This window comes from Bolinopsis microptera, chromosome 11 (genome assembly GCF_026151205.1).
Source record: "Bolinopsis microptera isolate Bmic1 chromosome 11, MBARI_Bmic_1.0, whole genome shotgun sequence".
NCBI classification, from domain to species: Eukaryota; Metazoa; Ctenophora; class Tentaculata; order Lobata; family Bolinopsidae; genus Bolinopsis; species Bolinopsis microptera.
In genome coordinates, this window is record NC_087082.1 from 9,967,437 (window position 1) to 9,989,844 (window position 22,408).

At 41.5% G+C, this 22,408-nt stretch overlaps 3 protein-coding genes across 4 annotated transcripts in view; 2 read left to right on the forward strand and 1 right to left on the reverse strand.

Moving 5' to 3' along the window:
* LOC134823127 (glutaminase liver isoform, mitochondrial-like) overlaps positions 1-22,408 on the forward strand; it is a 112,286-nt gene that overhangs the window by 5,723 nt on the left and 84,155 nt on the right. The gene's annotated exons all lie outside the window — the stretch shown is intronic.
* LOC134823617 (anti-sigma-I factor RsgI2-like) lies at positions 5,807-7,496 on the reverse strand. The gene is made up of 2 exons (XM_063835149.1): positions 7,491-7,496; positions 5,807-6,829 (listed from the first exon to the last, which is right to left on the reverse strand). Exons 1-2 carry the CDS (start codon positions 7,494-7,496, stop codon positions 5,807-5,809), a joined length of 1,029 nt encoding a protein of 342 aa, XP_063691219.1.
* Positions 8,665-9,231, forward strand: LOC134823618 (plasminogen-like). Its single transcript, XM_063835150.1, has one exon. It carries the CDS (start codon positions 8,665-8,667, stop codon positions 9,229-9,231), a length of 567 nt encoding a protein of 188 aa, XP_063691220.1.

The following is a 22,408-nucleotide window of genomic DNA, read 5'->3' on the forward strand; positions in this document are numbered from 1 at the left end:
AAGAATAATCCAAGTATTGATTATTCTTTTTGTTTTTGGGATGGGAGTTGTTATATCCCCAAGCTATTTTAGGTATCTCTACTCGAGTTAAAATTATTCAGTGATTTTAATTTTGTGTTAATATTAACCGTTATCCGTTTTCAGTCGTTCACTTCTTCTCACGCAGTTAAACAGAGATAGCCAAAACACCCTTCCAGATCACAGCGACGAGACAGAGTTGTTTTGACGTCTTAACCCCGGAGGAAAAAACAACAGTTCGAGAGAAAGCAGCTTTGTCGCGGAGCTCGGTGATTGGAGGACGGTGGTGACGAAGAAAGCACGTGATCACAGCAGTTTGTGAGCCGGGATTCTGATCGGAGGGCTCATAACGAATTTGGATCAATCTCGATTGAGAGTACTTTGATATTATATTTTGTAAATTTCTATCCAACTGTATACTTTGTCAAACCCAAATTCAAAGTAAATCAAATACAAAGAGAGAAAGTTCGTAATGTAAAATAAAGACCCACTTGAAAATAGAAGCACAAAAGTACGCTTACAACAATGGTCTAGGGGTATGATTCTCGCTTTGGTTGCGAGAGGTCCCGGGTTCAAATCCCGGTTGAGTCCCCGATAATGGCAGAATTTGAATCAATCAAATTCATTATGCCTACCAAACGCAACGACAGGATGAACGTGTTGCAATACCATCTGAAGGAACGAGGAAGGGAGTTTACCCGTGCAGTTGACGCACTGAGTGATGCAATAGAGACAAGCATGGACAAGAAATGGGACAGAAACCATAACAGTTTCATTAACGCCCTAGACACAGTATTAAAAAGACTGTGGTGGATTTCCCATGTCCATCGGTCGGTGAGCAAGAACTCGCCAATGCAGAAATTAAAATTTTAATTTCATAATGCCACAAAAGAATCCTTTTATGTAGAAATTAAGAAATAATTTCATTTTTGTTTTACTATCCTCAAATATTGTAATATCGCAGTTTTAATTGTTCATATTATCAATGAAGAGTGAAATCAAATTCAAATAGATAAATAATTTACACTCATTAAAGAAAGCCATAAAAGATAATCTCAAATATAAAATTATCTTTCAAATTGTTGGTGAGGATTTGTTGTAACCACGAATCCACGGGATTTCGTGTCCAGAGAGTATTATACAATCTTACTCATTACTCTTTAATCGTCGTTATATCATGATTCCATCCAGTAGTCTAGGATTCAAACCGAATTCTTAGCTATAGGAATCTATGACTAGAGATACATAATCTTATTACCCCGATACCACGTGATCCGAGATCAACCAGATCTCGGGTGGCAGACAACTGAACCCAATTGAACCTAGTTCCCACGCAGTTAACAGGCACCCAATCAGCTTAATTGGGTGACCTATCAGCTTAAATCCCAAAACGACAACTGAACCCAGGTCATATCACAACTGCACCCAAATTGAAAATACGACAACTGAACCCAAGGAAATACGACAACTGAACCCAACGATCGGATTTTCAGTGATATGACTGTGGTCATTATCACTATAGGATAGATCATGACCACTGTAATTTAGAGCATTGGAGCACTGTGCTTACACCGGTAAAATATTAATACATACATGCTACATGAAGATTGAAGAGGTCTCCTCCTAGTCGTTGGAGTGGCCTGCATCACACACATCTCTTCTACGGTGTTCCACTAGTTTTAGAGCTAACTGTTTAACTGCGTCTCTGCTGATGTTATCGACACCTGGCAGCCGCATCCTCGAGAACACAGGCCATCCAGCCTTTACGGAGTCGTCCTCTCAGTCTCTTCCCATAGTTTGGTTTCTAATCCAGTAAAAAATTGGGAAACTGTGTCTCTGGCATTCTGACAACGTGTCCGTCTAGCTTTGAAAGTTAGCCTTGTAGTCTATACGGATCTTGATGGGCGTTCTTATAGTTCCACTGTTTCATGTCTTCCAAAGCTGATGGAACGCACCATTAGCACTCTGGATACTTGGCTCAAGTTACTTGACTCAGATCTCGTGACTCCTGATGCTTTGGGAGGGCCTGCCATGGTTCAGATCTCGAGCCTTGGGTCGGATCTCGATGCTTGAGGAGCAGTGGATCGTATCCTTTTCGGCACGCTTCGTGAACACGTAAGCTTGTTAGTCAGATCTCGCGATCGAAAGGCACCTGAGACCTTGTCATCTATTAGTACGCTTGTTATACAGATCGGATCAATAGATAAGGAAGAGAGATGGTGGTCACAGTATCGGATCAGCAAGTACATCAGCGGACAAAGAGGAGCTCAACTACTTCTGGACACAGACGGTTTCCTCTACACCCGGAGAAAGGATCGAGATACCCCTACTACCTCTACTTGGAGATGCCATAATTACAGAATCAAGAAATGTCCTGCTCATGTATTCCTTGACCCTGGAGATCAGTCCTTGGCCAGCGGTGCCAAACCTCATTCCCACGACCCTGACAACTTTGTAGCTGAGAAAGCAGAGTTCAGAGCAGAATTGAAGCGGAAAGCTGCCGACCAACACCTCCCAGCAACACAAAACCTCCTCACCGAAGCCTTATCTACATGCCCATCCGAAATCAACGTGGTACTACCTAAACTAGAATCCCTCGCCAGAATTGTCCACGAGCAGATTAGTCCGGATCTGCCAACCACTCCGAAGCACCAACCTCAACAGACCGAAATTATAGCACTAGAAACCAAATAGCTAAACGGTATTTGGAAACCTGTTAAACTGTTAGTGATTTCTAGTGACGATTGGGTTCAGTTGTCGTTTCAAAGTTAATTATGTAGTCTGATTGGGTTTATAATTATTTTCCCAAGCTACCCTGTCTAGGAAAAGTCCAAATTGGGTTCAGTTGTCCGGTAGCCCAGATCTCATAGTCACGTGGTATCACTTTCACTTCAAGTCACAGGTAACAGGAAACTACAGTTTAACTTATGGACAGGAGTGACAGGGGAAAAGTTTACGATAAATGTTTTGACGAGGACGGATGTTTTGACGGTCAAGAACGAAAGAGAAAGACAAACAGAAAACAGGACGAGCTTTCATAAGAAGATGATCGAAGATATTTTGATTCACTTTTTAGTGAGATACTATTCTAAAATCACATTTATATAGTTGTCTTACTTGTACCAACCGAAAGGTCAAATCAGAAAATACACTTACAAGATAGTGCCCTAGCACTTAAAACATTCTGAAGGTCGCTGAAGATCTTAGACCAGTGGCGAAAGAAAGCTAGCAGCTCTACACTGTGCTAAAGCGGTGTTCATTGAGCTGGGGTTCCATTTCTCTTACGTTGTAAAAGGAGACCTGGACTCTGTTAACGACAACTATAAGGTGGGTTTTAACAATATCTTCTTACCGTTATTTATATAACTGTGAAAATGTATAATAAACGCAGATGTTGGTTTTACATTAACAATATCTTCTTGCCGTTATTTATTCTTGTAGATGTTATCGGTTTAAAACTTTCGCTTCTCCAGAATAATTTTAATCTCCTCAGCCGTTATAATGGAGTACATAAACAACAGCACCGAACTAAACACACAAGTGATATGGGGGACAGTAAGTCATGAAAAGACTGACTGAAAGTTCTTTATATTACCCTAACAAATTATTGGGGTTGGAACGAGGGAATGGAGAAGCTCACAAGAAATATTCCTTGCTAACACCAATAAAGCGTGCATCAATAAAAGAATTATGCCATCGCCCATCATAGTGTTTTTTTATTCACGATCTTTGTCTTACTTTGAAAAGAAATCATCAGATAACCAGGAATTATGGAGCTCTCCTACATTAAAGAGAAAAGGATTCTCGACCGGACCACACAGAGTCTGAGTCGCGAATGCTGTACTTACAACAAATAATGTCTAACTGTTTTGTGTACTTTATTAACTTTGCGGCGAAGTATGAACTTCGTGGAACCGCCGAGGAGAACTTGACATGATTCAACTCTATAGTGTGCGGTGATAAGAGCTACAAAAAAGAAAAAAGGAGAACAGTACCAAGAGATCTGTAGATACCGTGCTACAACCATCCTTAAAGTTATACGTATGAAAAACATTAAAGACCTGCTGAAAATAGAGCAGATAAGATCTGTTAACGTGAAGATAATACACCTTATCCGGCATCTGATACACTGATAAAGTGATAACGTCGAGGATATACGGTGGTTTGTTCTACATGTGGTATCAGAGTCTAACAGTTGGATTAAGGACCGGTACATGATGGTTAGTCATCTAGATATGTAGAGTCTTAAAAGTTAAATCCCAAGAAACTACGAAGCAAATACATGAGTTTTTTGGGGAGACACTTGTACTAGTTGGTTATAATTGATGTAGACTCATTATCGTTGAGTTTATTCTAAACAATTAGCTTTATTTTAAACTGTCTAATTAGCCATTGAATGAAGAAAACTGAAGAAACCACCCTACTGGTGATATAGTATAGTACTTTAATAAGATTTACACATATAACAAAATGTTTGTCTGGGCTCCGAGTTCCAAATAACCCCCATCAACAGCTCAAATCATTTGTTAGTTGATATACTTGAGCCTTATAGCTTGATAGGGAGACAAGATTAACAAAAAGTTCTCCCTAGAGCTGATCCTGCTGTGAGAAGAGGCGTGAGAAGAGGCGTGAGAAGAGGCGTGAGAAGAGGCGTGAGAAGAGGCGTGAGAAGAGGCGTGAGAAGAGGCGTGAGAAGAGGCGTGAGAAGAGGCGTGAGAAGAGGCGTGAGAAGAAGCGTGAGAAGAGGCGTGAGAAGAGGCGTGAGAAGAGGCGTGAGAAGAGGCGTGAGAAGAGGCGTGAGAAGAGGCGTGAGAAGAGGCGTGAGAAGAGGCGTGGGCTGACGGACAACTAGGAACCTGTCAATTTTACCTAGTTAACTAATTAACATTTGGAAATCCAATAAGCTCCGACAACTAGGAACCAATCATTACATATCCCCGACAACTAGGAACCTCTGGAGATACTTTAAACATTCAGGTGTCCACTGATTTCACAGCAAAAATTTCTGGTCAATAACAGCATGAATCGTATAGCTCTGGGTGAATATATTCGGGGCGACGTAAAACGTGCCGTCTGCAATCCAGTTGTTACCATACCAGCGTAGCAAGGTAGAAGGAAGGAGGAATTCTTCTGAGGTCTTCGCTTCAGAGTGCTGTGCAGATCCGGACGCCTTGGCTCTACTGCCTTGGGCTGTTCAGCAGCTTTCCGCTTCAGTGAGGAGAGGACTTGACACTTCTGTTGAGCAGCGTTGTCAGCAGGGTGGTTGTGGAGTTTGGAGTGCTTCCGGCATCGCCAAGCAGAGTAGATGGCTGTATCTTTAGCCTTCTTTATGTACCTGTCCGTGTCCACCAGCTGTTGAGATCCTCTCTGTCCTTCTATGAATTTGGAGAAAGAAGGCTTGTTGAATTGAAACCGATACTCTTCATGTTCACGTTTCAGTATATATACCAAAAGTGCGGTTGTATATTAACAGCTGATCAACTCTCGTACTTGTGATTGTATGTCTCGTATCACTCCCATTGCATGCTCGGCTCACATCCTTGGATACGAGAACCAGCCCCTTTTGGACCTGGCTCACGTCCGTTATGTGAACACATGCCGAGAGCTCAAACACTTCTTAAAATCCTTTATAATACACAACTACTTACTAAACTGTCATGTGAACCCTACCCAGGTTCTTGGTTGTCCGGCTGTTAGGATGGTTTATAATATGGATCACATCACAAATGATACGTCACTGATTGGGCCATGTGATGTGATACCTGTGGGAGGCCGGAATGAGAGGTTCCTAGTTGTCGGTCACCGGAGGCGTGAGAAGAGGCGTGAGAAGTGGCGTGAGAAGAGGCGTGAGGCGAGGCGTGAGAATAGGCGTGAGAAGAGGCGTGAGAAGAGGCGTGAGAAGAGGCGTGAGAAGAGGCGTGAGAAGAGGCGTGAGAAGAGGCGTGAGAAGAGGCGTGAGAAGTGGCGTGAGAAGAGGCGTGAGAAGAGGCGTGAGTAGAGGCGTGAGAAGAGGCGTGAGAAGAGGCGTGAGAAGAGGCGTGAGAAGAGGCGTGAGAAGAGGCGTGAGAAGTGGCGTGAGAAGTGGCGTGAGAAGAGGCGTGAGAAGAGGCGTGAGAAGAGGCGTGAGAAGAGGCGTGAGAAGAGGCGTGAGAAGAGGCGTGAGAAGAGGCGTGAGAAGTGGCGTGAGAAGTGGCGTGAGAAGAGGCGTGAGACGAGGCGTGAGAAGAGGCGTGAGAAAAGGCGTGAGAAGAGGCGTGAGAAGAGGCGTGAGAAGAGGCGTGAGAAGAGGCGTGAGAAGAGGCGTGAGAAGAGGCGTGAGAAGTGGCGTGAGAAGTGGCGTGAGAAGAGGCGTGAGACGAGGCGTGAGAAGAGGCGTGAGAAGAGGCGTGAGAAGAGGCGTGAGAAGAGGCGTGAGAAGAGGCGTGAGAAGAGGCGTGAGAAGTGGCGTGAGAAGTGGCGTGAGAAGAGGCGTGAGACGAGGCGTGAGAAGAGGCGTGAGAAGAGGCGTGAGAAGAGGCGTGAGAAGAGGCGTGAGAAGAGGCGTGAGAAGAGGCGTGAGAAGTGGCGTGAGAAGTGGCGTGAGAAGAGGCGTGAGACGAGGCGTGAGAAGAGGCGTGAGAAGAGGCGTGAGAAGAGGCGTGAGAAGAGGCGTGAGAAGAGGCGTGAGAAGAGGCGTGAGAAGAGGCGTGAGAAGAGGCGTGAGAAGAGGCGTGAGAAGAAGCGTGAGAAGAGGCGTGAGAAGAGGCGTGAGAAGAGGCGTGAAAAGAGGCGTGATCAACCAGATAAGTGCAAGTTGTGAGGAACATATTTTCTATTGTGATTATCATATTGTTCACGATTACAGGTCTAATAAACCGCCAGATAGCAGTTTAATTAACCATCTGATCGAGTTATCGAACGTTGTGGAGACGGATAAGCAGCACAATTATATTCACCTTTGGCCATTGATTAATTAAGTGTTAAAACGTTAAAACCTTATATTGATAAGATAACGAGTCATCCAACTTATTAGATTCAAAATAAGCTGAATTTATGGAGTTAATCGTGCAATAACACCTAGTGTGTAACTCAGATCTTTCATACAAATATTGTTGTAATTGCTTTGGATAACCACATTTTCTATATTGATTAAACATTTTGAAATGTGATGCAGTGAGAATTCCTCTTAGATTAATTTTGAGTTTGAATATATTTCCGGAAATATTTAATCGATTTAGGCCAAGGGTAGAGATAAACCCGATTTGCGTCACAGTTTCATAATTTGGTTATAATCTAAGATGAGAAGTACGTACCGTACCCGGCTTTTTTACCTTATTTCTCTATTGTTGTAAAATTGGCTGCAATTTTCAAACCACGATTTTGGTGCCAGCGAATGCTAAAATCGAATTAAACAATTTTTAAGACAATAAATAAATTAATAATATTATATATATATATATATAACTGTAATTATACCCAATAGGAGTACGTACAGTCATACTATTCTAATAATGGAATTAAGAATGCGGCGACATAAGTTTAGGTGCCCGTAGCACCATTTCAAGTGTTCCTGTTATTATTTTGTCGCGAAAGTCGGACTTCCATCGAAATCCCATCTATCGTACTTTATAACCAATTTTATTAGTACGTACGGTACAGCTATTTTTAAAAGTACGTACCTTACGAACTTCTCATCATAGGTTATACTTTACAGTGACTGAAAAAATAATTTGCCCCCATTTACCCCAACCTCATGCGAAGACCAATTCGGATAACGCACTTTTTCTAATTTCTCAATACTTTATAAAATTTTGATAATTCAAGTTTTACGTCTGATCTTGTAAATACGACTTTTGCTGTATTGCTCTTATTACTTTATTACCTATATATATAAGCATTTTTGTTTATATTAGTTTTTAGTAGTTTTTAATTTCGTGACCCTACAAGCAATAATTGTTATACCCTGGATTCCAAACGAAATTTTAAGCCTGGACAACAGCCATTGTAAAAGTATAACTATAAAAACTGATGAGTTCATATTTAATTATGATCTGCACATATTGTTTGTTTTTCTTACATTCCAACCTTGGCTGAATTATGTATTCTAATTCATGATTTCATCCCCAATAACGATTTTTCTATACAATTCTTTTCATATCTTTACGTATCGGAGGAGGTTTTAAATTAATCTCACAACTACAAATATGTATATTTATATAGCGTATAAAGGGAATGAAGATAAAAACATTGTTTTACAGTAGTATATAAGTATAACACTTGAGTATGCTTGAGGGGACATACACCAAAACGTTTACAGTAGCAAATTTTTTCGAAAGTTTTTATCTATATTTTTATCTATATTTATCATAATATGAAGTCAAATCGAGGGTCCCGGCAAAAAAGGTTTTGGTGTATGTCCCCTTAACAACATATAAGCAGATATTGATGCTTTTCTTACAAAGTTAAAACAAATTCTTCATGTCGTGCATCCTGGGTTTGGACAGGGTATGCCCGCTTAAAATATTTCCATCACGTTACATTACATAATTCTCAATAAATGTAATACATTTGTAATGTTATAATTAGTTTAAAACTAGATAGATATGCTATAATAGTTATTAACTTACTGATTAGTACCCTGTACCATATCCTTTTAGGTAAATTGCCATGGAACGGTTGATACTGACTGTTTCCATTTTGGTTGGTGCATTCGCAGTTATCACGCTTGCAAGAGATAAGTGTATTGGTGAAAGTGAAGATTATCGGGCTAAGATGGCTGAAACAATAAATGGGGCGACCTGCCAAAAATGGACCAGTCAGTATCCATACAGCCACTCCTGGACCCCGGAGAATTACCCTGACGCTGGACTTGGTGATCACAACTATTGCAGAGACCCTGGTGGACACGGTCTACCCTGGTGCTACACAATTGGAGATACTCGTTGGAACTGGTGCTTCAACGAATGTACCCCAAAAACTGTAACCGAACTGGAATGTGTTAGCTCGGATCACGATAGCATGGGCTACAGGGGAACGCTGGATGAGACCATAAATGGGGTGACATGCCAAAAGTGGAGCAAACAGTCCCCGAAGAGTCACTCCTGGTACCCTGAGAATTACTCTGACGTTGGACTTGGGGATCACAACTATTGCAGAGACCCTGGTGGACACGGCCTACCCTGGTGCTACACAGTCGGCAGTGCTCGGTGGGACTGGTGCTTCAACTATTGTTAAGCAGCAAGGTCCGAGTAGCACCACAACAGTGAAATCGGGAAAGCACTGGAGACCAGCAGCAGTAATTGAACAAACACTTTTTAAGAAAATACTTTGTCTGAAATGGCTACAATATTGCATAATGCCATATCTTTTTTTTGTGTATATTCTTTTGGTTTAAAACTATAAATTAATTGGTGGCTCTAAATCTTAAATATCTTCCTTCATCCTGAACTTGTTTTATGTCTCATTCAAAATGAAAGCTGTCTTATTAATTTATTATAAATTATGACCAGGTGGCTTTATCATATTGCAATTGAAACAGCTACAATTGTTTCAGACTACATAATTACTTCACTATTAACTGGTAAAATTATACACTCAGAGGAGGATCTATTGCAACTATTGTATAGGACCACCTAGAACTTAGAGTCACAGCATATGAGGATCGCGTTATGGTTTATAATTTAACAAGCTTTATATTGCTTGAAATAAGTAACGCGTGTAGAGTGTTAGAGTTGGTGACACAGTGCTATTAAAATATTAACGAACCGCAGACTTACCAAGCTGCCTTAGCAATTAATTGATTGAGGTTAAATAGGATTAGAACATAGATAACAAGGATTATCGGGCTGCTTTTAAGCTTTTAGGGCTAATAAATCTATATAATTCAAGCATATGGCTTGATTTATGTAAATGCTGGAGGTGGTTCCGAACATTTAGCCACAGGACAATAAGGACATCCGAGGACAAGTGCGCACGAGGAACGGATAGAGTTGATCACATTTTAAAATTCCCTCAGAAATTTATAACACTGACCAATGGACTATGGGACAAACACGAAGTGAAGGGGGACTTATCCAGTATTGGAGAACAGAGACTAAGACGGAAATAAAGGGTAATCATACTGTATATCGACATGCAATATGTATCTCGACAACCCTATAACGCCATTCGATTGGATTTTTGACCGGGGAAATCCTGAAATAATAGTAAAATATTGATATTATCTTGTGTACTATTGTGCCATTAGGGCTCCTCTCCTCGCGATCTAGCTCCTCGTGACCCCTTCCGCTCCCTCTGCTTATTCCTATCTCCTCTTATCTCCACGTCATCATTCCCATTATGTCCAAGCAAATTATTATTTTGTCAGAAAATAAGCACACGTGCTTATTGTGTAATCACATAACATCACACAGTTTTGATAACAAAGGTGGATATAATTATAAACAATTCCTAAATAAACATTGTACGTTTTTTTTCAATGATGATCATTGTAAATGTGATTTTACTTGCAGTTGGTGCGAATCCAAATAAATGGCTTGTTACCTGATATAAATTAGTTTATGTTACGATTGCTAAAAATGTTTCTGCATCTGATTTTATCTATAGGCTAAAATGCTAAATGAGCTTATACCAAATTTTTTAGATCCGAGGCATTTTATATTTCTACAATTTGCAGCTGCGTGTTACCTTTTATTCTTTTCATTTTAAAACCACCTATTTTAACATGTACTTATTTATTAGGTTAACTTTGCGGGCTGACCTTGTTTTGAAAGTACAATTAAATCGGTATTACTAATAAAGTAATAAGAACGGATTTCAATTCATAGCCAGATAGCCTCGATATGGATTTTTAACTTTGCTATTTTAACCATAGTGATTTTATATTCGACGATGACAAGTGAGAAAATTGTAAAAGATTTGGAGAGTGTGCTGAAGGAGAGCTATGGTTTTGAGGGAAGCCTGGTTGACATAGAGTTCAGCAGCCAGACTGACACCTCATTCCCCTTACTAACACAAATACTAACTAACAGTGCAACCTCAGCTACCAATACAGACAACACTCCAAAAATAGGAGACCGTGTATTCGTGTATTGGTTAGGTCACGGTTGGTTCACTGCTAATATTGAGAACTGGCTGCCGAATGAACGCAACTACATGGTGAGATGGACCGACGGGAATTGGGCTGCGGAGAGGGCAAGTTACACGAATCTGTGCGTGGATAAAGTACCGGATCCTGCTACTATCGGAGTAGGAAGCAAGGTCCTCTTCGTGCAGGGGATCTATAACTGTAGGGGGATCATCTCCGACCGCTGGAATATGGGAAGGATCACCAGCATAACTAAAAATGAAAAGGGAGACACCGTGTACAATAGACCGGTTCATAAAACAAAAATGTTCTTGAATAATTATGAGTATGTTCTTATCTGTTGATCCCTAGGTTCAAATACCACCAAAAAAAATTTCAAGTTCCAACTCTTCCATCTTAGTCCCGCTCCGGCCACGCCCATATTTTTTACCAAATTTTAACAGGTAAAATTCTCTATATCGTCAATTTAGTCACGAAGGAGTATAGAAGGAGTTCTAAATGTATGTTACTTCAATATAAACAGTAGGAAAAGGTTTACTTTGGTCGAGGTTTTAAGTCTCTACGATGTCGGGAAGTTCCCGCATGGAGTTTGCGGGTTGCGCTGAATCGCGGAATTCACTGCGCAAAAACGGAAGGTCGTAGAGACATGAGATCATGACTAAAGTTAACCATTTTCCACCATTGCTATTAGAGCATGACACTTCCAGAACCTTAAACACACTCCTTCATCCCTAAATCGGTAGTTATGTGAATTTTGCCTGTAAAAATATATCATGTTTTACTGATATCAACTAACATTGTTAGCTTTTAAATCAAAATAAATCATAATGCCCCCTACAAAATGTACACACAGTACGAGAATATATAGAAAGAAAGGTCTTCCTTGAATTTCACATTGAACTTTGATCAGATTCTGGAATCGCTCATCATTTCTCGATTGTTCTCCGATGAAGTCAGCACTGCCTAATCCAGAACCTGCTGACTCAGCAGGTTCTGATTTAGATTGGTTTTCGGATCTCCGTATGTTCAGAAGCGGGCCAGAAGGGATTCATTTACCAGAGGACCGACCATCAAAATATAGCTCATGCTGCAGCTGTCACTTTCAAGATTCAAGAATGAGCTGGTCGAGTAGTGGGATTATGCTGGATAACTGATATGATAAGTGGTAACATCCTACAAAAGAATGTTAGCTGACTAAAGAATACTTCCTCTTAAAGGATCCTACGAGAGTTCCTCCTAGTCCTAAGTTGTATCTAGTTGAGGGACTGAGTCATTCAAAAGGATGAGGCCAAAGAAGAGATTCATCTGTTCCGTTCATAGCCGATAGTTGTGAAGAAGGCATTAGAACTCTGTAAATTGTAAGCTACTTTCTTCGATATTTATAGTTATTTACTGACCTTGTCTTGACGTATCATTAAGAGATGATTGGATCTCGTTACTAACGAGTCGTTAGTCATGTTATGCTAGTCCAGTTAGTTACGAGCTATGAAGTAATCATAAGATCTCATTATTACTGATCTTATCAATGACGAGCTATGAAGTAATCAGTGGATCTCGTCAATGCTCATCCTGTCAGTGACGAATTATGAAAAATTTAATGAAGACCTCATTAATTTCCTTGTTCCACGAAGATATTCCTCTGGTAACTGAATCCCTTCTGGCCCGCTTCTGAACATACGGAGATCCGAAAACCAAGTCTATCTAAATCAGAACCTGCTGAGTCAGCAGGTTCTGGATTAGATAGACTTGGTTTTTGGCAGTGCTGACTTCATCGGAGAACAATCGAGAAATGATGAGCGATTCCAGAATCTGATCAAAGTTCAATGTGAAATTCAAGGAAGACCTTTCTTTCTATATATTCTCGTACTGTGTGTACAATTTGTAGGGGGCATTATGATTTATTTTGATTTAAAAGCTAACAATGTTAGTTGATATCAGTAAAACATGATATATTTTTACAGGCAAAATTCACATAACTACCGATTTAGGGATGAAGGAGTGTGTTTAAGGTTCTGGAAGTGTCATGCTCTAATAGCAATGGTGGAAAATGGTTAACTTTAGTCATGATCTCATGTCTCTACGACCTTCCGTTTTTGCGCAGTGAATTCCGCGATTCAGCGCAACCCGCAAACTCCATGCGGGAACTTCCCGACATCGTAGAGACTTAAAACCTCGACCAAAGTAAACCTTTTCCTACTGTTTATATTGAAGTAACATACATTTAGAACTCCTTCTATACTCCTTCGTGACTAAATTGACGATATAGAGAATTTTACCTGTTAAAATTTGGTAAAAAATATGGGCGTGGCCGGAGCGGGACTAAGATGGAAGAGTTGGAACTTGAAATTTTTTTTGGTGGTATTTGAACCTAGGGATCAACAGATAAGAACATACTCATAATTATTCAAGAACATTTTTGTTTTATGAACCGGTCTAGTGTACAATGGGAGACATGTAGATAAGGCAAACCCTCAATGCTCTAAAACTAATTATCAAGGATATGCGGTCACATGCGAGGGTTTGACTATAGATCAACTGAGAACCTTGCCCAACGTGTTTACACATTATACCGGCAAAAGCAAGCGCGCGTTTTTATATCCAATGCTATTTGGAGCGGTAATTTTAGTAACATCAATATCGTCTTATTTCATTGGAAAGGGAAGAAACTGATAATAGACAGCAATAATAATATAATAGACGATCTTCTTCATTAGAGTGGGAGCTGCTAGCTGCTATTTCCTGCTCAGCTAGCCGGTGAATGACCAACTTAGTATTTTGATGATCTTTAGCCGATGAATTAACGTTATTGTGAGGAGATTAGTTGCAGCTATTACAAAAGAAGAAAACGACTTTTAGTTACTTGAAAGAGTAGAACTATGCAAAACAGATTTTTGTACTGATTCTTTTAAAAATCATCATACATGACATAGAAAGATGTGAGTTTCACTTTTAGGCGATTTTAAGGCACATATTTAAGCATGGGTCCGGGGTATCCAATAAACTTAATAAAATATATCCTCATTTATCCATCCCGCTAAACGAAGGTTATGATTCCTCGTTATTTAGTCACTATACTCCGACACCTGATTGTACGCGGATTTGCATTTTCCTGTCATATCTAGGAAGCCGGAAGCCGGAAGACATTACCACGTGCAACAATTGGTTGCAGATTAGAGTACTGCTTGCCAACTAGGGGCCATGTTCAATGGTTAAACAATCAATATAAAAGAGTATTGTTATCATAATATAACTCTCGAATAAGAGAGTCCATTAGATGGGGCTCACAACCCAATTAGTTTCCCTAAAAAGCTAAAACTTGCTACCCCAGACATTTTATAGCTTAGTATAAAGGACCTGGAAATGGGATTGCAGTTTGTTTTAAACGCTGGGAGTATAACCGGCATGGTTACAATTTCATTCTTACACTTGTTTTACGTCTTACAGTTATACTATTGGCTCTTATAATTATAATTAATTATAATTCGACCATCAAAATATGATCTAAATGCATACATTCGCTGTTTCAATATTGTTACTATAACATTTATATTTAAACGTTTTCTTAACCCATTAGGGACGATAGGGTCGTTTTTATGACCCACCTTTTCTAGACAAAAAACCAAATTACTAAACGCATCTAACGAATCTATAGCATGTATACACAAAATTTATTGGGCTTCATTATATGTAGCCCAATAAATTTTGAGCATATATGCTATAGATTCGTTATTGCGTTTAGTAATTTGGTTTTTCGTCTATAAAAAGTGGGTCATAAAAACGACCCTATCGTCCCTAATGGGTTAAAGTAAGTTAAGATAAAAACATTATTGTTAACTACCTATGTTTATACCTTTTATCTTTGTTCGGATAACCTCTAAGGGTCTGCCCACACTACGCCTCTATTCCCCGAGAGAAGAAAGGGGGAATGGAGGACAGGAAGAAGGGTGTGGTGTCTGAGATGTGAAAGGTACGGCAACTTATCCAGAGAGTGTAGGGAAGAAAAACGATGTTACAATTACTGCAGGGCAACAGGACATGAAGCGATCAGGGACTGTGTGCGGTAAAGATGTGAATATTGTGAAAGAGGGAAAGTTTATGTAGCGCAAAAACAGTCCTGAACAAAAACTTCTTTTAAAAATGATTTACCTTATCGGACCTTATTTGGACGGACATTACATGAACGGACATAATTATGAACGGACATTAATATGAACGCTCGAAGGCATTCAAAACCATCAAAAATCCGAATTTTTTTAAACGTTTTTTTTACGTTTTTTAAATTTCAGCAAATGATTTTTAAATCCATTTTTATACAGTAAGTAAAAAAAGCAGTCATTAAGCAGTAAAAATGTTTAAAAATGTGTACATGATCAGTGTCTAATATCACATATCATCTTCATCAAATGGGTTTTCGTGCATGAAATAGCCCATGCTTAAAGCATCAGTGATTTCTAGCTTTATGGAAACCTTTATGGAAACCTTTTTTTATCAAACTACCCCGGTCCTGCATTTCAGTGTTAACTTTTACAAGCCATTATTTCGGCGTGATTAAGTGGTTTTATCTTAGACAACTTAAGGTTAACCTTAACATCACGTGGAGCTTTCCTAGCACTGTTCATTACCGCCCCCGAGTAATATGAACTATAACAACGTCGGACGATGTCCTTGGCAACACGATTTACCGTAATATCTAGAGGCTGGAACAAGTTTGTCATGTTGGCGGGGACTAGTTCATGAACTATGTTGTTGAGGGCCATAATTTCGTTGACTTTTTTCCGCCAAGTGACCCTTGAAAATATCATATACTAGTAGTAGTAGTAGTAGAGTTTTCTGTGCCTCCAGCAGACCAAGGAGAACCTTTCCGTCGTTAACTTACGGCACAATAAAGTTCTCAAAGTTGTCATATTCTGGACAAAAAGTTCGAAATGGAAAAACTTTTGAAAAAATTTCAACGGACTTTAACTTGGACGGACATTAATTGAACGGAATTTATTTGAACGGACATTAAGATGAACGCTAGGGCCTCCAGCGTTCAAGTAATGTCCGTCCAAATAAGGTCCGATAAGGTATACCACTGAGATTTGATACCATAGTGAAATATACTGGTTTTATATACAGCGATCCTAGGTTATTTTTTATATTATATAACTGTTTTCACCGATCAATTCATCCATTACACAATGTTCTAGGTCACTTAATAATGATGATCTCCCGATTTCGATAAACAATATTTTTTTAAATCTCGTGTTGTAGTCACCTGTAAAAAAAGACGAAGGGGGCGATCACGATAAAATCAACACAGAAGATGGTAAAATTGTTAACCCCTCCAGGTGATGAGGGTAATTGTTATCAGTGTTTTGCCGGGCACCCTTCTTATGGAGGGTAGTTAATTTTAGTTGTAATAATTTCAATTTTTCAGACCAGAGTCCAGAACTATTTGTCCATGGCAGAAGTTCGTAAACATAACCGAAAGATAGAAAAACTGTTCAAAATTCTTCTTTTTTGGACTTTTGTCTCTGTTATTTTTATCCTCTTCTTGAAACCAAACGTTGGGTCTATTATTTCTAGCGAATATCATTACCAATGATCTTAATCTCACTCCACCTTTTCACCAGTGGATCGAACAGCAAATAAACAGGACTATGGCTGCCCAATGGCTATGTTAAACCATAAAGATCTTAGTCCAACCAACAAATGGATATGCAGTGCCAGTAGCAGGGAGGGCCGGCAACTTGGTCGTTTAGCTCCGGACAGTCTATGCAACGTCTATGCAACGTCCATGCAACAACAAAAGAACCGTCTATGCAACGTCTATGCAACGTCCCTGCACAATGAACACTCTATGCACACTCCCTGCACGGTCAGTCTATGCAACGTCTATGCAACGTCTATGCAACGTCTATGCAACGTCCCTGCACAGTACCATATGAACACCGGCTACTAGCCGGCTACTAGCCGGCTACTAGCCGGCTAGTAGCCACTTTTGTAATAACAGCTCCTCAACTTCACATTACCAACCGGCTACTAACCGGCACTTGAAAAGTGGTCACTAGCCGGCTACTAACCGGCTACTAGCCGGCTAGTGACCACAAAGTGGCTACTAACCGGTCACTAGCCGGCTATTAGCCGAGCTCTAAAGCAGACCTACTAGTAGCCGGTTCCAAACCGGCTACTAGCCGGCACTTAGAAAGCGGTCACTAGCCGGCTACTAACCGGCTACTAACCGGCTAGTAACCACCAAGTGGCTACTAACCGGCTACTAACCGGTCACTAGCCGGCTCTTAAGCGGACCTACTAGCCGACACTCGAAAAGCGGTCGCTAGCCGGCTGCTAACCGGCTACTAACCGGCTAGTAACCACCAAGTGGCTACTAACCGGTCACTAGCCGGCTCTAAAGCGGACCTTCTAGTTCCAAACCGGCTACTAGCCGACACTTGAAAAGCGGTCACTATCCGGCTACTAACCGGCTACTAACCGGCTAGTAACCACCAAGTGGCTACTAACCGGTCACTAGCCGGCTCTAAAGCGGACCTTCTAGTTCCAAACCGGCTACTAGCCGACACTTGAAAAGCGGTCACTAGCAGGCTACTAACCGGCTACTAACCGGCTAGTAACCACCAAGTTGCTACTAACCGGTCACTAGCCGGCTCTAAAGCGGACCTTCTAGTTCCAAACCGGCTACTAGCCGACACTTGAAAAGCGGTCACTAGCCGGCTGGTGGGTACTAGCTGGTTAGTAGCCGGCTACTAACCGGCTACTAACCAGCTAGTACCCACCAAGTGGCTACTAACCGGCTACTAACCGGCTACTAACCGGCTAGTACTAACCTGCTCTAGGCGACTCTAAATCAGACCGGCTATAATTCATTATTGCCAAATAAACAAATTATTTGAAACAAATTATTTGAAACACGTTATTTGAAAGTAAGTTCCAAAATCGATTACAACATTTTTATGAAAAAATAAAAAAATACTGAAAACTGATTACATTCAATTTCTTCGTGGTGGAGGAGCAGTGTAATTGTTTTTGGGCGCTAGGACGACGCCTTGGGTACAAAGGGTCCTAAGAGTGGCAAGATTACGGTTGCAGATCTCGTTTGCGAAGGTGTAAACACTAGGAAGTCTGACGTCTCGTAGTTGCAGCAGTGCGTGTTGGACACCTGGTAGGTCAACTTTTGCTGCTTCAGCGATATATCGCTTTCTTGAGAAGTGACTCCGAGAAATGTGTATCTGCTCCAGAGCGGCAGACTTTGAGAGACCAGAGTTGACTAGCTGCACAACGGCGTCGTATTCCGCTATAACCCCGTCTAAAGAAAATATCCTTCTCGTTCTGCGACCAGTAGGCAGAGCAGCAGCATTGCGTGTTGGACACCTGGTAGGTCAACTTTTGCTGCTTCAGCGATACATTGCTTTCTTGAGAAGTGACTCCGAGAAATGTGTATCTGCTCCAGAGCGGCAGACTTTGAGAGACCAGAGTTGACTAGCTGCACAACGGCGTCGTATTCCGCTATAACCCCGTCTAAAGAAAATATCCTTCTCGTTCTGCGACCAGTAGGCAGAGCAGCAGCATTGCGTGTTGGACACCTGGTAGGTCAACTTTTGCTGCTTCAGCGATACATCGCTTTCTTGAGAAGTGACTCCGAGAAATGTGTATCTGCTCCAGAGCGGCAGACTGCTTCAGCGATACATCGCTTTCTTGAGAAGTGACTCCGAGAAATGTGTATCTGCTCCAGAGCGGCAGACTTTGAGAGACCAGAGTTGACTAGCTGCACAACGGCGTCGTATTCCGCTATAACCCCGTCTAAAGAAAATATCCTTCTCGTTCTGCGACCAGTAGGCAGAGCAGCAGCATTGCGTGTTGGACACCTGGTAGGTCAACTTTTGCTGCTTCAGCGATACATCGCTTTCTTGAGAAGTGACTCCGAGAAATGTGTATCTGCTCCAGAGCGGCAGACTTTGAGAGACCAGAGTTGACTAGCTGCACAACGGCGTCGTATTCCGCTATAACCCCGTCTAAAGAAAATATCCGCCTCGTTCTGCGACCAGTAGGCAGAGCAGCAGCATTGGGAGCAGGTTGCTGATCAGTAGCAGGTTGGTGTCCAGGAGCAGCTTGCTGAGCAGGAGGTTGAGGAGAATTGGGAGCAGGTTGTTGATCAGTAACAGGTTGCTGTGCAGGAGCAGGTTGAGGAGCTGGAGGTTGAGGAGCTGGAGGTTGAGGAGCTGGAGGTTGAGGAGCTGGAGGTTGAGGAGCTGGAGGTTGAGGAGCTGGAGGTTGAGGAGCTGGAGGTTGAGGAGCTGGAGGTTGAGGAGCTGGAGGTTGAGGAGCTGGAGGTTGAGGCGGTTGAGGAGCAGCAGCGGTACGAGGAGCTAGTCCTGGAGGAGGAGGGGGTGGGGTAGGTCTTGAAGTAGAAGAGGTTCTAAGTCGGTGATTGGTGGTGGGGATAGGTCTGTTTGGTCGAATTGTGGGTGTAGAGTGCAGGGAGCACGGATCGATGTGTACTATAATCTGTAGATAATCTGGGTCCTCTCTGTAAGCGCTTCTAACAGTCCGAATGCAGGCAGTACATCTGAGGGAGGGAAGGTCGGGACTGTAAGTCCTTCTGGAGCAGATTGAGGAGATGTGACCGGTAGACCCACAGTGATCGCATTTAGGAGCAGGTGTAGGAGCGGTATATCTGTTTCTTCTGGTCCGCATGTTGATTAAGAGTAAAGAATGATGTATAGTAAAGAACGATGTAAAGAACGAGGGATAAATAAGTTGGTGGCTAATGCTACTTATATAGTTTTTGGAAAGGCCTGCAGGTCCGTCAGGGCTCGTTATACCCATGGTTATTTGATCTGATCTATCATGCATGGTGTCACGTCAAATCCTAACGATTGCGGTGATCCGTTAGAACTCAATTGGGGATCACATCGTTTTCACTGATCACGTCCCTGCAGGGATTCTTATGCAAAAGGAGGGATATAACCTAAACAATCTTGATAAAAGGATTAAAAAATGACTATGATACTTGATGCGTCCCATATCATAAATAATTTGGGATCCATCAGTTTCGGTTCGGTTTATCGATCGTTTCTTAATAAAGTGGGAGCAAGCGGAGCATTCGTCTATTTTCAAAATGTAATAAATGCTATATTACTCGTCAGCCAGCGCAGGCCAGCGCAATATAGTTGCGATATTGTTCGTCAGCTACTGCTAGCGCCGGCCAGCGCTGGCTAGCGCCATGTATCGAAATCGGCTCTAACTAATTCGCTCGCCCAAATTTTCACGTGACGTTTCTATGGTTTTGCAGCCAAACAAAACGGTTTTACAGACACCCTAATCCCAACCTTAACCCTAACCCCGAAGCTATTCATAACCCTAACCACAACCGTGGTCACTATTAACCAATGTCTCTATTAACCAATGTAAACAGTTCTGCGTGAGAAATTCGAGCTAGCTTGCTCAGGGGCTAAATTGGCCAAATAAGCTCATTGAAGCTAGCACTCACACAACACTTGCCACAATGACAAAGGTTTAGCTACCTGTTATTAACACTAGCAGGAACCCATTAACCCTAAAGTGGTGTCAAGACTTTAGGAGGCCGGATCAGTTTCCTGCCGCAAAGTCTCCCAGTATACCGTTGTATAACCATACAACGGTTACATTCTGATTCTAAGGACACTATAATTATTTATATTATATATATTTGTTACCATTTTACTGACACCAGGGCATCAACTTTAACACGACGTTCCGCAAAAACCGTAAAAGATATAATACTCAAATTTGTTATGACTGGGTCAAATGCCTTAATGGCCTTCAAATCAACATAAAAAATAAACAAGAATTACGCCGCGGTCACACCACGCACGATCAATTTTCCCTGCTCAAACCGTTAATGTTTGCAATGAAAAGTTTAATCTTATTGAGTCAAAAAAAAATAGGATATTGCATTATTTTGTTGTCATGTCATAAGTTACAAAAATATTCAATAATAATATAAGTTGCTTAATTCATAAGTACAATGTTTTTAATCGTAATTTATCATTGCGCGCGTGCAGGATTATAATCGAATATTTAGTACGCCGCGCACAAATGTGGGGCTAATTTATTTAAACGGCATCGTTTGACAATTGAAATTCGCGTTGGATAAAACAATTAATTAACACATAGCTGTCGTCGCGCGCAGCAAAACAAACGCCAATAATACCCCCAATTTATGCAGAGTGGTCTATGTTGTGAAGGTGCAGACTTTTGTCATAGACGTAGGATCATTTTTTCACCTCATATATCCAAACCCGATTACTTATTCCGATCCACGAAGAAGGTCCGCTTTAGAGCCGGCTAGTGACCGGTTAGTAGCCACTTGGTGGTTACTAGCCGGTTAGTAGCCGGTTAGTAGCCGGCTAGCGACCGCTTTTCGAGTGCCGGCTAGTAGGTCCGCTTAAGAGCCGGCTAGTGACCGGTTAGTAGCCGGTTAGTAGCCGGTTAGTAGCCGGCTAGTGACCGCTTTCTAAGTGCCGGCTAGTAGCCGGTTTGGAACCGGCTACTAGTAGGTCCGCTTAAGAGCCGGCTAGTGACCGGTTAGTAGCCGGTTAGTAGCCACTTGGTGGTTACTAGCCGGTTAGTAGCCGGTTAGTAGCCGGCTAGTGACCGCTTTTCAAGTGCCGGCTAGTAGCCGGTTTAGAACCGGCTACTAATAGGTCTGCTTTAGAGCTCGGCTAATAGCCGGCTAGTGACCGCTTAGTAGCCGGTTAGTAGCCACTTTGTGGTCACTAGCCGGCTAGTAGCCGGTTAGTAGCCGGCTAGTGACCACTTTTCAAGTGCCGGTTAGTAGCCGGTTGTAGACGTTGCATAGACGTTGCATAGACGTTGCATAGACTGACCGTGCAGGGAGTGTGCATAGAGTGTTCATTGTGCAGGGACGTTGCATAGACGTTGCATAGACGGTTCTTTTGTTGTTGCAGGGACGTTGCATAGACGTTGCATAGACTGTCCGGAGCTAAACGACCAACTTCCCTGAACAAAAATGATTAAATACATATTTCACACTGCTCAATTAATTCTAGAATCGTCCGTAACCAGTACGAATCGAATCAGGAGATTCAACGGTTGATGTTGCAGTGGAGAGAAGACTGACGTCAAGAGTTTGACAGAGGAGAAACAACTCTAAATACGATGAGCGATGAGACTGTCTAACTTATTCAATCTATAAAATTAAAGAAAGAGAAAACCAAAAAGTCTAATCAGTTCCCACTTAAAACAAGTTACCATTTAAAAAGATAATAATAACATTTTGATAAAACCCACTCTCAAATTTTCTAATTAAGGAAAATATCGTTC

What these genes read in the sequence shown, in the direction of transcription:
- LOC134823618 (XM_063835150.1), top strand. Translation starts at nt 8,665, where the DNA reads ATGGAACGGTTGATACTGACTGTTTCCATTTTGGTTGGTGCATTCGCA.